General features: G+C 35.7%; 1 protein-coding gene across 1 annotated transcript in view; it reads left to right on the top strand.

Moving 5' to 3' along the window:
* SEC63 (SEC63 protein translocation regulator) overlaps positions 1–18,213 on the top strand; it is a 77,353-nt gene that overhangs the window by 34,770 nt on the left and 24,370 nt on the right. The window contains exons 5-14 of the mRNA XM_037064989.1: positions 505–566; positions 1,222–1,280; positions 2,469–2,519; positions 3,649–3,757; positions 6,103–6,197; positions 6,295–6,427; positions 7,725–7,817; positions 8,592–8,746; positions 10,278–10,425; positions 12,958–13,040. Coding sequence (XP_036920884.1) covers positions 505–566; positions 1,222–1,280; positions 2,469–2,519; positions 3,649–3,757; positions 6,103–6,197; positions 6,295–6,427; positions 7,725–7,817; positions 8,592–8,746; positions 10,278–10,425; positions 12,958–13,040 — 988 coding nt within the window. The remainder of the gene's footprint in view (positions 1–504; positions 567–1,221; positions 1,281–2,468; positions 2,520–3,648; positions 3,758–6,102; positions 6,198–6,294; positions 6,428–7,724; positions 7,818–8,591; positions 8,747–10,277; positions 10,426–12,957; positions 13,041–18,213) is intronic.

Genomic DNA, 18,213 nt, shown 5'->3' with positions numbered 1-18,213 from the left:
CCCATAGCAACAGAGTTTATAGATGTTTTTCTTTTCATTTTTTTGAAAATACGGTGCCAGTTTTGGAGGGGTCATTATTAATTATGGATTAAGTTTATATTTAGAGAATAGATATGTATCATTATTGAAGTGCAAACATGTTCATTGAAGAAATTTTGGAAAATGTGTGAGCATATGAGAAAAACAGGCATCTATAACCCTCCCTGCCTTCTGAGGAGATGTATCAGACTTCAAAGTTTCATCTCCTGGCTCAAAGTGGCTAAACCTGAAGACCCGTGAGGCAACCGGGAATTTGTTTTAAGTCTCAGTAGTTGTTATTTTTTGTCCAGAATTCCTTGCTTCCATATGTCCTTCCCACCTGCTAATTTCAAAGAGGGTTTTCTTGATTTTCTGAAATTAATGTCTTTAAGAAATGAGTTAGTTGGTTAATAAGAGTTTGTATGTGTGAGTACTTGTTTTTCAGATGGGGCTTTCTAACTATTAAACTTTCTTCTTTGATGCTAGTTTAACTGATGAAGAGTCCCGGAAAAATTGGGAAGAATTTGGAAATCCAGATGGACCTCAAGGTGTGTTAAATGATAATTTAAAAATACTAGGGATATGGTATATATTAAAATGTTAATTAGATTGAAAATATTTTGATTTTTTAGTTTATCAGTGGGAAAATTACAACCACAGGGAGTTAAATAGACATGTATATTGAGCTGGCGACTGGGAATTGAACCAGCGATCCTTTGGTTTGCAGGTCTGGAGCTCAGTCCACTGAACCATACCAGCCAGGGCCCTTTAATTAATTTTTAACCTAATTTTCCTTTCTAGTGACTAGTTTGGAAGATAGAACTTAGATCGATTTGATGAGAAGAGTAATCACTGTCATTCATCATTTCCAGTTAGTAGTTCAGAAAAACTGGATAGAAAAAAAGTTTTTCTTTGCTGACTTTAGATATTTTCTCACATATTCATAGTGTTCACCTAAACTCAGGAAATATAAACAAATTTAGATTTTTTTAGAAAGAAAGAATTCATGTACTTAAATTGAAATTTTTTCCCCCTGGTGGAAGAATTTAATTTCAGATATAAAACTATATTATTCACTTGTGTAATGGGAACACACATAATAAAATGATCTTTCTCAGGTTTTTTTTTTTTTGTGAGGGGTAGAAAGTAGAAATTTGAGATATAAGTAAAGCCGGAAGTACAGAAATATTCTTCTTGTTTTAGCCACCAGCTTTGGAATTGCCCTGCCAGCTTGGATAGTTGACCAGAAAAATTCAATTTTGGTGAGTGCTTAAATTTAAATGAGATAAATGATAATATGTTTGACATATCTTGGTAATATAAAGAGAGCTACTATAATACTGGGATGTGGTTTTTAATTTAACTGTATTGTGAAACTTTTTACATAATGTAGAAAAGAGTTGGTTCTCATTATTAGTTTGCTGTATTAGGGCATTGTATTCTAAAAGTAGTTTTAAAACCTTAAAGTTGTGCTAATTTTCTTTTGGAGGCAGTTTCAGATTGGGTCTTATCCTTGGTTTGGGGAACTACTGTTTTTTATGGTATCTGTATTTATCCTAAGTTGTGCTCAAAATTTAAATTATCCTTTATTTCACATTTACTGAGGCTAAATTCCCTCTAATATATTCTAAATTGATGGTGTATATTCCATGGGGTACCTCATGAGGCAGTAGGATATCAGTCAGTTATGGATCCTGAACTCTGAGATTTCAGGGATTTCTGTTCGGGAATAGACGACTCCCTACTTTCTTGAAAATAATTATCCAGGAGTTGTCTTTGAAATAATAAAAACCAAAATTCATGTAGTCTGTGATTTGTTTTGAAGTGTTATTGCATGGCAGATTAACATTTGTTATCTTAACGGGTATATAGTTGCTGTATGTGATTGTGTTTATCATGTTTAGGGTTACTCTGGGAAGGCTAGAGAAGAGAAAGATAGCTACCAGACTTGGGGTCAAGCAGTAGGAGAAAAATCTGAGACCAATAGATGTCAAACAGAACATTATAAAGTTACTCTTTGGTGTTCAGACAAAAGAACCAGGCAGGATTCTATTATTTATTTCCAAGGCATTAACCACCTACAAAGGTATGAATATATAAGTACTTGACTGGAAGGAAAATACAATTTATAAAGCTGTTTTGCTGGTGTTATTTATAGAGCGAATGAAGAGATAATTTATTATAGTGGAAAAGAATGTAGGTTCCGTATCTGGACTGCCAGGCCCAGCTCTCACGTACTAGCTATTTGACCTAGGACAAGCTGTGCAACCTATATATGCCGCAGGTTCATTCTCTGCAAAAGGAAAATCATAATGGTACCTTTCTCAGAGGGTTTGAAAATAAGAATTGTTTTAATAGTGCCTTCTCCATGTAAGCCTCAAAATAAGTGTTTATGGATATTACTGTAACTTGGCTGATGAAGGCCATAATTTTTTTCTCTTCTATTCTAGGTTTTACTTGTGTATGGATTGGCATTTATGGTTATCCTTCCGGTTGTTGTGGTAAGTTCTAGCTCTTTTTATTACTGTATTTATGGAAAGGGAATTGATGGCATGCTTTGGAGTCTTACTCCAAAGATTGTAATTTGTTTTAGAATATAATTTGTTGACCCTTGAATTTTAAGGCTCTTATGTTCAGCTATTTAAAGGTCTTTTAAAGGTAATATCACTTGATATGTTAAAGTATGTTACCTCCCAATTCAAAAGTTACACACAACTGGTAGTTTAAAGTTAGTCCTCCTTCACCACCTCCCTCAACTCCATTTCTCTTATCAGAGATAATCTACTGCTTAAGTTTGGTGTTTTCCCTTTTAAATACAAGATGGGGAAAAATAAGTTTGCAATTGTGGGTACACAAAACACAGTTTATTCTATAGTAATTATTTATTAATTACTGTGTTTTTTCCATATGAACAACTGTAAACCCTGTATTTTTCTATGCATTATGTATACATGCACCTATTTTAAAATATGTGTATGATTATATGCATTGTTCTGTGATTTTTTTCTTCAGATATTAGGGCTCAACATACTGAGTGTCCTCATTTTAAAAAACAGCTGCATATCTCCTCAATATGGAGATACCATAAAGTTATGATCTTATTTATTATGTTTATGACTGGTGGTGGTCTTCCTGATCTTAGTTTCTGGTTCCTGTAGTGAGACTACTAATTTACCTGTTTGCCTTTACCAATGAGGATTTTTGTGTGAGCATCCAGTTGTGTGGAGTAATGTGCATGAAAGTAGTCTCTCAGCTGTCGCATGGTTCCTACATTTATTTATTAAACAAGTATTGAAGATACGCTATGTGTCTGGAACCAGCTTGTTGCTTATAGTAATGGGTTGTTTTGTTCCTATTTTGTCTTCAAACAATTTCTAGCTGAATCTTAATGCTTTAATGATACATATGTATAGTGAGGTAGGTTCAGGCAGTATAAATGCATCAGGCAATATGAATATTTGCTAAATAAATAATTCGAAATATATAACGAAGGCATTTGTTCTAAAGCTGGGGTATTTTTATTGGTTTATGAATATTTATAAAATTTGACCACAAACATATTTTGTATCAAACTTAACATTTATTGTAGCTTTCATGCTTTATTTCTTGTTTAATTTTATTTGTATTTAGGGGTCTTGGTGGTATCGCTCAATACGCTATAGTGGAGACCAGATTCTAATACGCACAACACAGATTTATACATATTTTGTTTATAAAACCAGAAATATGGACATGAAACGTAAGTAAATTTAAGTAACTGTGACATTAGATTATTTTCTGAGTCATTTATGTGGAGATGATATACATTCAACTGGAGAAATTCCATTTTACGGTTTTATAGATACTCAGTTATTGTAACTAAACCTGGAGGAAAATGCTAACACCCTTTATCACATTTCCTTCTTTTTTTTTTTTTTGTCATCCTCACCCAAGGACATTTTTTCCATTGCTTTCAGAGAGGAAAGAAGGGGAAGGGGGCTGGTGGAGAGAGAAAGTGGAGCCATGAATGTGAGGGAGATTGGTTGCCTTCTTGTACCCACCATGACCAGGGCTCAAACCTGCGACCTGGGCTTGCGCCCTGACTGGGAATTGAGGCTGCGACCCTTGGGTCTCTGGGATGACATTCCATGCAACTGAGCCACACTTGCCAGAGCTGTATTACAATTATTGATATATTTCTGTTCTCATTTACTCAGCTATCTATGTATTATTTTTTTTCTGAAGTTCTATGTTAAAGCTTCAGGTGAGCTAATTTTGTAATAACACCAGCTAATGTTTCTTGAGTATTTGTTACGTGCCAGACAGTACTAGGCACTACACATGTATTAACGCTCTTAATCTTTGCCATGGCTCCATAAGTAAGCATTGTTTTTAAGCACATGATGTAGGTGAGGCAACTGAACCTAAGGATACACAGTACGTGACAGAGCTGGGATTGAACCCAGACGGTTTGGTTCCTGAGCCATAAGCCAGTGCAATTATACTCTATTAATTGCAATAAAGTAAGTGGAGTTTTGGGATGTGTTGAAAGAAAACCTCCAGAATATTTCATTCCCAGAGTCTTATTTTAACATTTCTTATATAAAAAAGTGCCATCCCAAATACTTGCTTTGATTCCATAAAGCTAATGTAAATTTCATCTCTGGAATATATAGTATTTTCTTTTAGAATCACTGCTATGCAGAAAGCATAAACATCCTTCTTGCCCTCCTTAAAAGGAAAAAAGAAGATACAAGTTTTAAATTGTGCCTCACTGGAAAATGAAATTTTTTGTTCCAAAACCTAAATGGAGTTTTCTGTATTTGGGACTTGCCAATTTTACTATCTTTCTTGATATCCAGAAAGAGAGTTCTTGGGATCATATGACTGTGTGCCTATATTTCTGAGGAATGAGCAGATCTTTGATTTCCAAGGAGTGAATGTTACTCTTCCCTATGCACACATACCACTCTTCTTTATGCTGAATTGAGACATTAATATAGAACTCATTTTCTTATGAAAATACTTAATGTTTATAGTATATTTTAATATATTTTAATTTGTATTTCATTTCTGGGGGCAGTACTTAACTTTGTACAATTAATTCCATTAAAGCATTGTTTAGTTGTGGGTTTGGTTATATATCCTTGGTTGCTTGAGCATTTGACACTGTTTATATAGCCATCTTAGGAGTAGTTTTCATGAGAACATTTGAAGGTAGTCATAGTAATAACTCACATCACTGTGCTTACTGTGTGGCAGGCTCACATGAAGAAACCAAGGTCTATAGAGAGGTGACGACTATTTTCTAGGTCATCTAGCTAGGATGTGAAAACTCCAGGGCTTATGCACTTAACATCTGTGCTGTCCTGCTTTTTGTGAATACATTGCATGAATTTTCTGTGATAACTAGAATTCCAGTCATTGAAGAGCTTGTATAAGCTAACCAGAGTAATGCTAATATACAGGTTGGGCCAAAGGAGGTTTACAGTTGTTCGTATGGAAAGTACAATAATTAATAAATAATAATGCAGGAATAAACTCTGTGCTCAATAAGCATGTACTGAACTGTAAATTACTTTTGCTCTACTCCCTATGTGGCTGTGAATTGTGTGTATTTCAAGAGTTCTATAATAAAAGTTTCTATAAATGATAGAAGGCTCTGAGAAGTTATACAGTGAAGAAACCTAAAACTCTTTTGAACTCATTATTTCTCAGCTGCACTTAACCACAGAGCCCTTTTTTCACATTTATTAGTATCACATGGAGTATTTAATGCTCTGTAGAAAGTTTCTATGGAACGCATGCTTGGGTCTAGAAACAGTTGTTATTTGGAGTGATTTTAATGCTTCCAATTGCTTTGGGGTTGTTAATTTGATGTATATTTCTATTTACTTGTGAAAAGTAATATTGTGGACATCTTAAAAAATGGGACTTTTTTGTGGGAGGAATTAATACTTGTTAGTTGTGGAGTTCAGATGGTTTAAAGCATTGTGTGTGGTTGGAAGACTGCCTCACTCTAGGATTAATGAAGTATCATAGGAGGGGAAATTAATAGGTGAGCAAATATATTTACTTACCTTCATATTTCTTTTGTTTTCTTAGGTCTTATTATGGTTTTGGCTGGAGCCTCTGAATTTGATCCTCAGTATAATAAAGATGCCACAAGCAGACCGACAGATAATATTCTAATACCTCAGGTTAGGCCATCTCTGAAATTCCTCAATAAGCATTTAGTTATTAAAGTCAATGCTTTTTAAAATGTGTATTTTTGAATAATTATTTTATTTACTCTAGCTAATCAGAGAAATTGGCAGCATTAATTTAAAGAAGAATGAACCTCCACTTACCTGTCCATATAGCCTGAAGGCCAGAGTTCTTTTACTGTCTCATCTTGCTAGAATGAAAATTCCTGAGACCCTTGAAGAAGGTATTTGTGATTCTACTCTCTGCAGGGTTTTAGTGATATGAAAGCAGTGGATTTAATTAGCCCTCATGGTGCAGTGTTTTCATCACTGTTATTTTTTTCTCAAATAATTGTTCAAGGGCATTTTAAAAAGAAATCTGTATGCTACATAATTACTTCACAAATACTTTGAAGGTCTAAGTAAGGTGTTACAGCAAATGTTAAAATTTAATATTTCACAGTGAGAGAATAGTCTATAGGAGAAATATTCAGTCAATTTCAGATTATGCAACAAGTCCTAATGACTTTAAAAAAGGATTTTGTAATTTTTTTGCGGAGGAGAAAAAAATGGATTTCACAACAAATACCTGGATCAACTGTATTTTCCACCACCACCACCCTCTAATCTTTATTTAAAGCTTCTTAAGTACTTGAAGCCATCTGTTCTAGTTAAAAGAAGAGCAGTTGATTGAGACAGTGGTGTTTGAGGGATGTTGTGAAACAGTGTCATCTCTTCTTCACTTGCATTATTTCAGTTGAAGTTTTAAAAGAAAGTATTCTTAGGGAATAAGTGTGCTTTCTGAATTAACCCTCCTTCCCCTTTTAAACCAATAATGTAATCAAATGCCTCTGAAACAAAGGCCAGTTGATGCTCAGTGATTGGTAATAGGATAGGATGCTTATGATGCAATGAAGGAGCACTGTTTAAGCATTGTTATTAGAGTTGCAAGTTACTGAGTAATTTTATCCTTAGTATTTTGTACCGACATGAAACCTCCATTTTAACCAGTTATCTAAAAATAGGGAACAAAGTTTGTTAGGTTGAGTATTAACCTAAAAGTGGATGATCTTAATGCTTAACTATTATATGCAGACTAAATGCTGAGTCTTCCCCCCATTCCTCCTCATCCTTCTCTTCTTCCTGTCTTTCTCTCTGTGCCTTTAGTCGACATTTTTCTCAATCTTAGACTTTGAATTTATCAGTAATTATTCTCTTAGAAAGTTATGTGCACAAGAAGAAAATTACTAAAGTTCTTAAATATAGTAAGGTTAAGTTAAAAATTGGTTTGTTTAAAAAAAAAGGTATGGGGTTAATTGATAAAGCCCACCACCATAATATTAAAAATTTGCCTTCAAAACATCTACTCTGTGTTATGGTTTTCTAACTGATTTGTGGCATATTGCTACCTATTAGATACTCCTGCATTCAACCTGTAAAATTCTGAGGTCATATGAGATATTTGGAGGGTACTTTAAATTTGGTATTAATTTTTGGACTGTAAAGGTAGAATGATTTGTCAGGTTTTCTATTCTTTTGCAGATCAGCAATTTATGCTGAAAAAATGCCCTTCCCTACTTCAAGAAGTGGTTAATGTAATCTGCCAACTAATAATAATGGCCCGGAGTCGTGAAGGTGAGGAGATATAATTAATCATGTTGTACTTTTTCTTGCAAGCATGAGGAGATTATACCTCATAGTTAAAAGATTTTGTGGATACTTAACTATAATTCTGTCTATAAGTTGAATCAGCTTTCCTAGTTTTATTTATGTTCTATAATTTCTTTCCTTATATTTTCCATATGTAAATGTTTATCACAACTTATATTTTGAATTTAATTTTTTCATATTCTTCATTGTTATTTATTGTTTGCAAAGATTAAAAATATGCTTTTCCTTCCTCTGATTATTTTTAGAGTCAGGATATTCTGTATTTTAACAATGGGTTTAAAATAATTCTTTAAGTTATGTGATGATTCATATAACATATAGTATTTTGCATGAAGGGAAAGAAGGCTGAGGGAGTTGTGGTCAGTAATGGAAAGGGGGAGAGAGGCTCATAAAAAAGGAGGTGTTGGTTGTGGTTTGTTATTATGGGTGATGTCAGTTCTTGGCATGGTGTCAGTATGCTCTTGATACTGATATTATCTGATAATTTACTGTTTTTGGAGGTCATGCAAAGAATTTTTATGTTAAATCAATAGCTGCTGGATAATGTTCATTTGGCCAAGTTTGTATATATATTTTTATATTTTATCCAATAATTTTTAAAGGAAAATCAGCATTGTGATTTTAAAATTTGGAGGCTTAAGGATGTTCACATAAATCTTATTTTTGTCATGAATTGTATCCTCCTGAACATATAAAAAGTCCAGCCCTGTTTTTTCTTTTCTTCCTGTTCTTTCTAAGAAAGGGAGTTTCGTGCTCCAACTTTGGCGTCCCTAGAAAACTGCATGAAGCTTTCTCAGATGGCCGTGCAGGGCCTTCAGCAGTTTAAGTCTCCCCTTCTGCAGCTCCCTCACATCGAAGAGGACAATCTTCGAAGGGTTTCTAACCATAAAAAGGTAATTCTTTGTACTTGAGAATCCGTTTGAAGCAGTTTGTCATGTCATTTAAAGATAGCGTGAGTGAACGTCTTCTATTAGGAATGGTTATGAATTTCTTAGATTTAAAATGTCTTAAACATTCTAAAAGTGTCCCTCAACTGGTTCTGTTAACATTTTCTTGACTGAATAACTGTTTGATATCTTACAACTACAAGTGATTTTACCATGTGGTCAGTGCCTTTATAGCAGTTAACCCTTTGTTCTTTATATTATGTTACTAAAAATACAGGTACCAAGTACAAAATAGACTGTGTACTTTCCAGTAATTTTATATGTGGCTTAAGTGTTGGGTGATAATTTATGAGTTTAGTAAGAACAGAATAGGCTTTGAAAAATGTCAGTCAGCCCTGGCCAGTTAGCTCATTTGGTTAGAGCATTGTGCTAACACGCTAAGGTTGTGGGTTTGATCCCCAGTCAGGGCACATACAAGGAGCAACCATGAATGTAAACATAAGTAGGTAGAACAGCTCTCTCCCCTCTCCTTCCCCTTTCCTCTCTCTCTCTGAATTAAAAAAAAAAAAAAACTAAAAAAATAAGTAGATAAAGATAATTCTTATTTAGAAAATACAGTTTATAGTAAAGACATGAAAAGTGAAAAACTTGAGAAAATGTAAGAAAACACTGAATGAAATTGTAATTTTGTAGGAGATTTTGACATTACTTTGAATGTGTTAGACAAAACAGGCAGAAGACAGACATTAGATTTGATAGTATATTAAGGTAAAACTAGTAAATGTATGTAAGAAATTTACACCAGACTTCTCAAGTAACTGTTATGCTTATAAATTTCATCACATTTTAAGTCATAAATGAAAGTATTAGAATTCAAAACCAGGCATTTCACATGCCTCATGATCTAATCTGTGCCTGTGAAAGTAAAATTAATAACTAGCACCAAACTGCTGAAAATTAAGACTACTCTCCTAAGTATCCATTTAACTAAGATGGATGTTACTGTAATAATGGACACTATATTTAGAAAATTAGAGTATTCTGTAGTAGAACCGTTAGGGTACAGCTGTACTTGGAGATAAATTCGTCGTGCTCTTAAAGGTTTTTATTAAAATTGAAAATTAAGGTCAATGAACTGAGCACATCCAATAACAAAGAGTTGTTGCTTTGGTCAAGATTCTATATGAATATTTTTCTATAACTTTATTTTTTTGATACTTACTTTTTAATTAAAAAACTTTTATTTAATCTTTATTGTGTTTTTTCCATTACTGCTTAGTCCCCTTAAAATCGTCTACCTCCTATTTTTTCTAATTAAAAAAACCTGTATTAACTTTGTAATTAAAAAATCCTAAATTTAAATTTTCTTGGAGAAAAAGGCCATGAAATGCTAGAAAGTTTTATTTGCTTTGAAATATATATAAAATTTAAAAACTTTTCTCTACATTCTTGGATTTTAAATAAACATACTAATAATTTTTCTTTATGGAAAGTTTTATGATGGGGATTTATTTTCTTTCTCTCTTTTTAAATTCAGTACAAAATTAAGACTATCCAGGATTTGGTGAGTTTAAAAGAAGCAGACCGTCGCAGTCTGCTACATTTCCTTGAAGATGAAAAATATGAAGAGGTCATGGCTGTTCTTGGGAGTTTTCCTTATGTGACTATGGACATAAAGTCGCAGGGTGAGTGGGAGGTTCCTCTGTAGGACGCTGCTTCCCTTTTGATAGGGTGGCTCTTGTTTATTTGACTCAGGGTTCTCAAAACACTTCATTTAATAACATAACTTGTAATTAAAGCTATTTGCAGAACTATAGTTACCTGTAAGATTTACTGTGATGGAAAATGATATATACTAACAGTCTTGTGAATACTACTAGAGTCCTACTTTTATTATTCTTGTAATAGGATTAAATTTGAGGGCTCTTCTGTAGTTCAACTTTCAGGGATATCTTAGCTTTTCAAAAAATGAGAGTTCCAGATGTAATGAAAGATACTTACAATACATCTGTTGTTAGTGTGAAAAACATAGCTGCTTAGTTCTGAAATTAATTTTAAAAATCCAACTTATTTTAAGCCTTGAAAATTGCTATATTCTCTTCTATATTACATGTGTTTTTCTTGACTTCACTGCTATCTTTATGTTTGCTTATAGTGAAAAAAAGTAGTGTTTTTTTTAATCTACATAATTGCCCTGTTTGTTCCCATTTTAATAGCTCAATAATATCATAGAATGACAAAATTAGAGATTAGCTGCTCCATTTCTTCATTGTGGCATTGTTCCTAGCTTCGATGTGTTGTACTAGGTTACTGTTTTGGTAACATTCTTGTGGGGCCAAGAATAAAAAATGCATTAGGAATGGTTGCTGTCTTTAAATGGCTGATAGTCTCATTGGAGAAATAGGCCATAAATATAGGATTAAAACAAGGAGTCATCGGCTAAGTCTTAAGTGAATGACACAAACATTGTGCACTTACTCATTCAGCAAATACTGAGCTACTCCCCTTCGGGTGCTGGGGAAGCAGTGGTTAAGACAAAGCCTCTGCCTTACTGAGTTTGCATTCTAATTGGAATTGAGGAAATTAATGGCTCCCAAAGATTGGGTGTTTGAGAAAGCAAGGTAAATAGCATTCTGGCTTCACTTTGGCACGTGGGATACATGTGAACACTGGGGCTTCTTTGATGGGGAGTTAGTATTTCCTTGTGGGTCCATGAGTTTTCAAACATTAAAAACATAAAACTTTATTTAGGACCATAATAATTTAATCAGAAACCACTCAAAAATCTAGTTTGGGACTGAAGAAATAGTCTTTTGTGTATCAAGGGTTGTAAAAATACATGCTGCTTAAAAAACTGTTTGAGATATTTTTTATTACATGGGTAAGTAAGGTGAGATTACTCAGTCTCAGTGCAGGTCAATAGGGTGTGTTTCATTCCATAGTATTTTGTATAGACAATTTATTTTGTATTTTTACAGTGCTGTCCAAATGTGTAGTATGAGTACCATTGGTAAAGGAGGGAGAGTAGAAGAATGACAGAAGCAGGAAAAGGGGCGTCTGCTTGATCCAGTGCTGGAGATGGTGGATCCCTTTTCCCACATTTCTAAAGTATACGCAGACTTTCTTTTGTAGGCTCTTCTTCACTTTTCCTATCAAAAGGCAGGTAGACATTGTTAGAGCTGTTAATTCATGTACAGTGCCCATGCACATACAGCTTTGCTGAGTGGATAAAAATGTAGTTCCAATTTTATTTGGGGTAAAGGAGACTTCCAGGTTGAAGAAAGGGTGTGGCAGCCTTTTTTGATGCCCAGCTGTTGCCCCTCACAGCCAGTACACGAGATGGCGGCTGTAGGTTTCGGGGGATGTTCTTCTCCAACTGCTGGTGTGTCAGTGCAGGCCAGAGCAGAGTAGGCTTGTCTAAACCTATGTAAAACAAACACAGCAAACTTAGAAAAACCTGTAGACAGAAATACATACTGAAGAAAACATTTATAGATAAAATCTGGAGGAAAAATTAGTTATATCTTCATTTGATGGAAGATAATGTTCGGTAAGTTATGTTAATTTCTTTGATGTAATTTTAATATTAAATTTATTATTAGACTTTGGGGCTCTATGACAAATGTATGTATGACAAAACATAATTGCAATACCATTGCAAAAATATTTTTTAAAATATGAGCAATATTTTAAAGTTCTTCCCTTAAAAATAAATCCTTTTAATGTGGCTTGAAATGCTAGCTTTGATTATTTTATTCTGATAGGCACTGATCATACAGGTAAAATATTGGGAATATAAGTTTTACACAGTTTAATAGAGTGACACAATCCTATTTCCAATATCACTATAAGAGAAAGCTATGGTGTTATAGTCCTCACATTGTACTTTGTTTTAAAAACCCTGGATTTGAAACTTGGCAATGCTAGTTTAGCCATTCTTTCACCTTAGGCATTTTAGTTGATTTCTGAATCTCGGTTTATTCTTTAAAGTAGAAGTAATAATAATGTATCATAGAGCTAGTTTAAGGATTTAAATGAGTACATTGCTAAAGGCATCTACTTGAGAACCTTATACAGAGTAGACAGTAACTAAATTATTTTTTATTAAGTTTAAAACACAGTATATTTGACATGCTGAAGTACCAAATTCATTTGGTAAGTTAAATTTTGTTTGTGTTGACATAGGGTTTAATTTTGATTTTTTAATCAATTTTCAGTATTGGATGATGAAGACAGCAACAACATCACAGTAGGATCTCTAGTTACAGTGTTGGTTAAATTGACAAGGCAAACAATGGCAGTAAGTAATCTATTTGTATTTTTATGCTTTTAAGTCGTGTATTGTTTAGCCTGTGTCACCGCAACACATTTATTCATTCATTCATTTATTTATTTAAATATATTTTATGGATTATGCTACTACAGTTGTCCCAGTTTTTCCCCCTTTACCCTGGTACCCCCATTCCCTCCAGCATTCTCCCTACCGCCTGCCCCAGTTCATCTCCATGAATTGTGCATATAAGTTCTTTGGCCACTCCATTTCTTATACTGTTCTTAACATCCCCCCGCCTATTTTGTACCTACCAATTTATGCTTATTGCTTAATTCCTGCACCTTTTCTCCCATTCTCTGTCTTCCCCCTTCCAGCTGATCTCCATATCTATGAATCTCTTCCTGTCCTGGTTATTTACTTGGTTTTTTTAGATTCAGTTGTTGATAATTGTGAGTTTGTTGCCATTTTAATGTTCATAGTTTTTATCTTTTTCTTAAATAAGTGTCTTTAACATTTCATGTAATTAATGGCTTGGTGATAAAGAACTGCTTTAACTTTATCTTGTTTGGGAAGCACTTTATCTGCCCTTCCATTCTGCATGATAGCTTTGCTGGATAGAGTGATCTTGCTTATAGGTCCTTGCTTTTCACTACTTTGAATACTTCTTGCCAGACCCTTTTAGCCTGCAAAGTTTCTTTTGAGAGATCCGGTGATAGTCTTATGGGAACTCCATTGTAGGTAATTCTGCTTTTCTCTTGCTGTTTTTAAGATTCTCTCCTTATCTTTAACCTTTGGCATATTAATTATGATGTGTTTTGGTGTGGTCCTCCTTGGAGCCATCTTGTTTGGGACTCTGTGCTTCCTGGACTTGGATGTCTATTTCCTTCACTATTAGGGAAGTTTTGTTTCATTCTTTTCTTTTTTCTTTTTTATTAAATATATTTTATTGATTGTACCATTACAGCTGTTGTTCTATTCCCCCCTTTATTCTCCTCCACCCTGCACACCCCCTCCCCTACTATTCCCCCCTTTAGTTTATGACCACATGTCTCAAGCTCTTTAGATTCTATATTTCCCCTACTGTTCTTGCCCTCCCCCCTATCTATTTTCTACCTACCCTCTATGCTATTTTTCGTACCTTCTCCCCCCTTCTCCTCCTCCCACTCCCCTGTTGCTAACCCTCCATGTGTTCTTCATTTCTATGGTTCTGCTCCTGATCTAGCTGTCCTCTTGGTTTGCTTTTGTTTTAGGTGTGGTTGTTGATAACTGTGAGTTTGCTGTCCTTTCACTGTTCATATTTTTCATCTTCTTTTTCTTATATAAGTCCCTTTAACATTTCATATAATAAGGGCTTGGTGATGATGAACTCCTTGAACTTGACCTTATCTGAGAAGCACTTTATCTGTCCTTCCATTCTAAATGAAAGCTTTGCTGGATAGAGCAATCTTGGCTGTAGGTCTTTGGATTTCAGGACTTGGAATACTTCTTTCCAGCCCCTTCTTGCCTGTAAGGTCTCTTTTGAGAAATCCGCTGACAGTCTGATGGGAACTCCTTTGTAGGTGACTATCCCCTTATCTCTTGCTGCTTCTAGGATTCTCTCCTTCATTTTAATCTTGGGCAATGTAATTATGATGTGCCTTGGTGTGGTGTTCCTTCTTGGGTCCACCTTCTTTGGGACTCTCTGAGCTTCCTGGATTTCCTGGAATTCTATTTCCTTTGCCAGACTGGGGAAGTTCTCCTTTATTATTTGTTCAAATAAGTTTTCCACTTGTGGCTGTTTCTTTTCCCCTTCTGGTCCCCCTGTAATTCGGATGTTAGAACATTTAAAGATGTCCTGGAGGTTCCTAAGCCTCTCCTCATTTTTTTGAATTCTTGTAACTTCACTTTTTTCTGTTTGGTCATTTCTTCCTTCCTTCTGGTCCACTCCTTTGATTCGAGTCCCAGTTTCCTTTCCATCACTATTGGTTTCCTGTGCATTTTGCTTCATTTCAATTAGTTTAGCCTTCATATGTTCCTCTAATTTGTGACTAAAATCAACCAGTACTGTGAGCATCCTGATCACCAGTGTTTTGAACTGTGCATCTGAGAGGTTCGCTATTTGTTTTTCGCTTAGAGTTACCGGCTCTGGGGCTTTGAGTTCTTCTTGAGCCATATTTTGGACTGTTCGTGTCTGTTACTTATGAGGAGCAGAGCCTTAGGTGTTCACCAGAGCGGGGCAAATCAGTCGCTGGGTTGTGGTGCTGTATGGGGTGGGCGGGGTCAAAGGAAATCAATGTCGGTCCCCTCTGCCTCTTCCTGCTGCCGGGGCCGCCCAGTCCGGTGCTGATGTGTGACCTTGATCAGCCTGCCCTGCACCCTCACTGGGTCCGTGATGCTACCCTGGCTGCCTGTATGCCTGGGTCGCCTGGCTCTTGGGATCCTTCCTGCCCAACCCTGCTCTGCTGCTGGCTCCGCCACTCTTACTGGTCCAGTTGAATGGTTTGTTGTTGTCTAACTTCCATATAGTTCAGTTTTCTGTTCTTTGGCTCTGTCTTTGTTTACTAAACCTTTGTTGTATTCAAACTTGGTTGTGGGAGAAGAAGGCACAGTGTTTCCACCTATGCCTCCATCTTGGCGGAAGTCTCCATTATTTTTTCAAGTAAGTTTTCAATTTATTGCTCTTTCTCCTCTTCTTCTGGCACCCCCTTGATTTGAATGTTGGTACATTTGGAGATGTCCCAGAAGCTTCTTTGACGGTCCTGGTTTTTTCTAATGCTTCTTTCTTCTGGCTGTTTTGATTGAATGCTTTTTTCTTCCTTACTTTTCAAATTGTTGATTTAATTTTGGGCTTCATCCCCTCCACTGTTGGTTTCCTGTAGATTTTTCTTTTTTCATTAAATGTAACCTTCATTACTGCCTGGGTCTTTTTTATGCTGTTGCTATACTCAATGAGTTTCTTGAGCATCCTAATAAGCAGTATTTTGAACTCTGCATCTGATAGTTTGGTTATCCCCATTTCGTTTAATTGTTTTTCTTGAGTTTTGTTCTGTTCTTTCATTTGGACCATATTTCTTCGTTCCTCAATTTGGCAGCCTCTCTGTGTTTGTTTCTGTGTATTAGGTAGAGGTGCTTTGATTCCTTATCTTAGTAGCATGGCCTATTGTAGAAGAGCAGACCTGTAAATTGTGTGGGGTGGAGCCTTGGGTCACCAGGGTGGGGTAACCTGTTTCACCAGTTTGGGGCTCTGTGCGGGGGCAGGTCTTGGAGAGGGGACAGTGCTGCTGCCTGGCTTCTGGTAGTTTGCCTGGGAGGAAGCTGTCTCCTAGCACTCACCCTTTTTCTAGTCACTTTACTTTCTCTCTATATGACTCCTGTGCCCTTCCAGCTGTTGCCCTTGTGCTGAATCCCAGAAGGGGTGGGTCTCTGTAAGTTCTAAGTCCATGTAGGCCCTTTGATAGGAGTCCCCCAATAATCTGGCAGTTTCTTCTGCTGCCCCAACCCCCACTGGTTCTTACAGCCAGAAATTATGGGGATTTATCTTGCTGGTGCTGGACCCCTGGGCTACTGGGGGATCTGATTGGTGTCAGGATCCCTGGCTCCTGAGGTATCCCTCCTGATTTTTATCTAACACATGTGAATGTGGGGCCAGTCATTCACTGCCTTTCTGTGCCTCTTCACCTCTCTCCATGTCTCTGCCCCTCCTGCCTATCTGGATGAATGTGGCTTCTTTAAATCCTGATGATTTGGCTCCGGCTAGTGTAGCTCAGTGGATTGAGCGCGGGCCTGTGAACCAGATGATCGCGGTTTGATTCCCAGTCAGGGCACATGCGTGGGTTGCAGGCCAGTTCCCAGCAGGGGATGCACGAGAAGCAACTGTACATTGATGTTTCTCTTCCTTTTTCCTTCACTTCCCCTCTAAAGATAAATAAATAAAATATTTTAAAAAAATCCTGATGATTTAATTGTCTGATGGTTCTGGGTGATACTTGTTTTGTAGTCTAGTTTTAATTTTTTCTGTAGTTGTGTGAGGAGGTTAAGTGTGTTTATCTACACCTCTATCTAGGCCAGAAGTCCCAATAAATGTAGTAAAAAGAAAAAAAGTTATGTTTTAAGGTTTTTATATTTAATTTCTCATTTTAAGTTATACATTCTCAAATCAAAACTATTGAGTAGCAGAATTGAATTTTGTAAGTTTTTTTAGTTGTTTTGAAATTTTAAATGAACTCTCATAGTTTTTCACATTAGTTATCACCCACACAAAAAAATCTTGGAAATTAGATTATTTCTTCATGTGGTGATTTAAATCTTTATAAAATATTACAATAACAGGGTAATATGGGTATAGTTCTTAAACTTAAAAGTGCTGTACAGAGCTCATTGTTAATTATTATTGGGAATTTTACCACCCTGCTCCTTTTTAGTCAATTCTTTTTTTTTTAATTTAATTTTATTTATTTATCTTTAGAGGGGAAGGGAAGGAGAGAGGTAAAGAAACATCAGTGTATGGTTGCCTCTCATGTGTCCCCTGCCGGGAACTGGCCTGCAACCCGGGCATGTGCCCTGACTGGGAATTGAACTGTGATCGTGTGTTTCGCAGGCCTGTGCTCAATCCACTGAGCTACACCAGCCAGGGCTTTTAGTCAATTCTTTACAGAACTTACTCCCCTTTTATTTTTTTATTTATAAAATAAAAAAATTATAATGATATTAACTTTCTTCTAATGTGAGAAATTCACCCTGAGAAAAAAATTCAGGCAATGCAGAAAAGTATAGAATGAAACTAACATCATCTAAAATCCTGTCATTCTGAGGTGATCGGTTCTGAAGCTCACACCTTTAGGTATCCTAATGCATGAATGTCCATAGTTACATGACTTTTTTATCACGAATCCCTTCTCTCACTCCCCTCCCTCAGGAAACCCCTGTCAGTCCCCAGTGACCAGAATTCAGTCTTGTGTATATATTCTTTCATATGTTTCTCCATGGTTGTATATAGTGTATGCATGTACATAAAAACTGTATGGTTCTCATTCTTTGATTAATCCAGTCATGTATATGTTATCTGCATCTTGTTTTTCTCAGTTTTTATTACATATTTATATTATTTCCCAAGTTATAACTCTAGTTGTAACTTGTTTTTAACAGACTATAGTATTTTAAGTTAGTTTATTCAGCTAGTAGTAGATTTTAGCCTGTTCTGCCCTGGAGTCTGTGAGCATCT

Source organism: Sturnira hondurensis, unplaced genomic scaffold, assembly GCF_014824575.4.
Source record: "Sturnira hondurensis isolate 20B ecotype Veracruz unplaced genomic scaffold, ASM1482457v3 Scaffold0015596, whole genome shotgun sequence".
Lineage (NCBI taxonomy): Eukaryota > Metazoa > Chordata > Mammalia > Chiroptera > Phyllostomidae > Sturnira > Sturnira hondurensis.
Note: the sequence above shows the minus strand (reverse complement) of the source record. Positions and strands in the feature narration are given on the sequence as shown.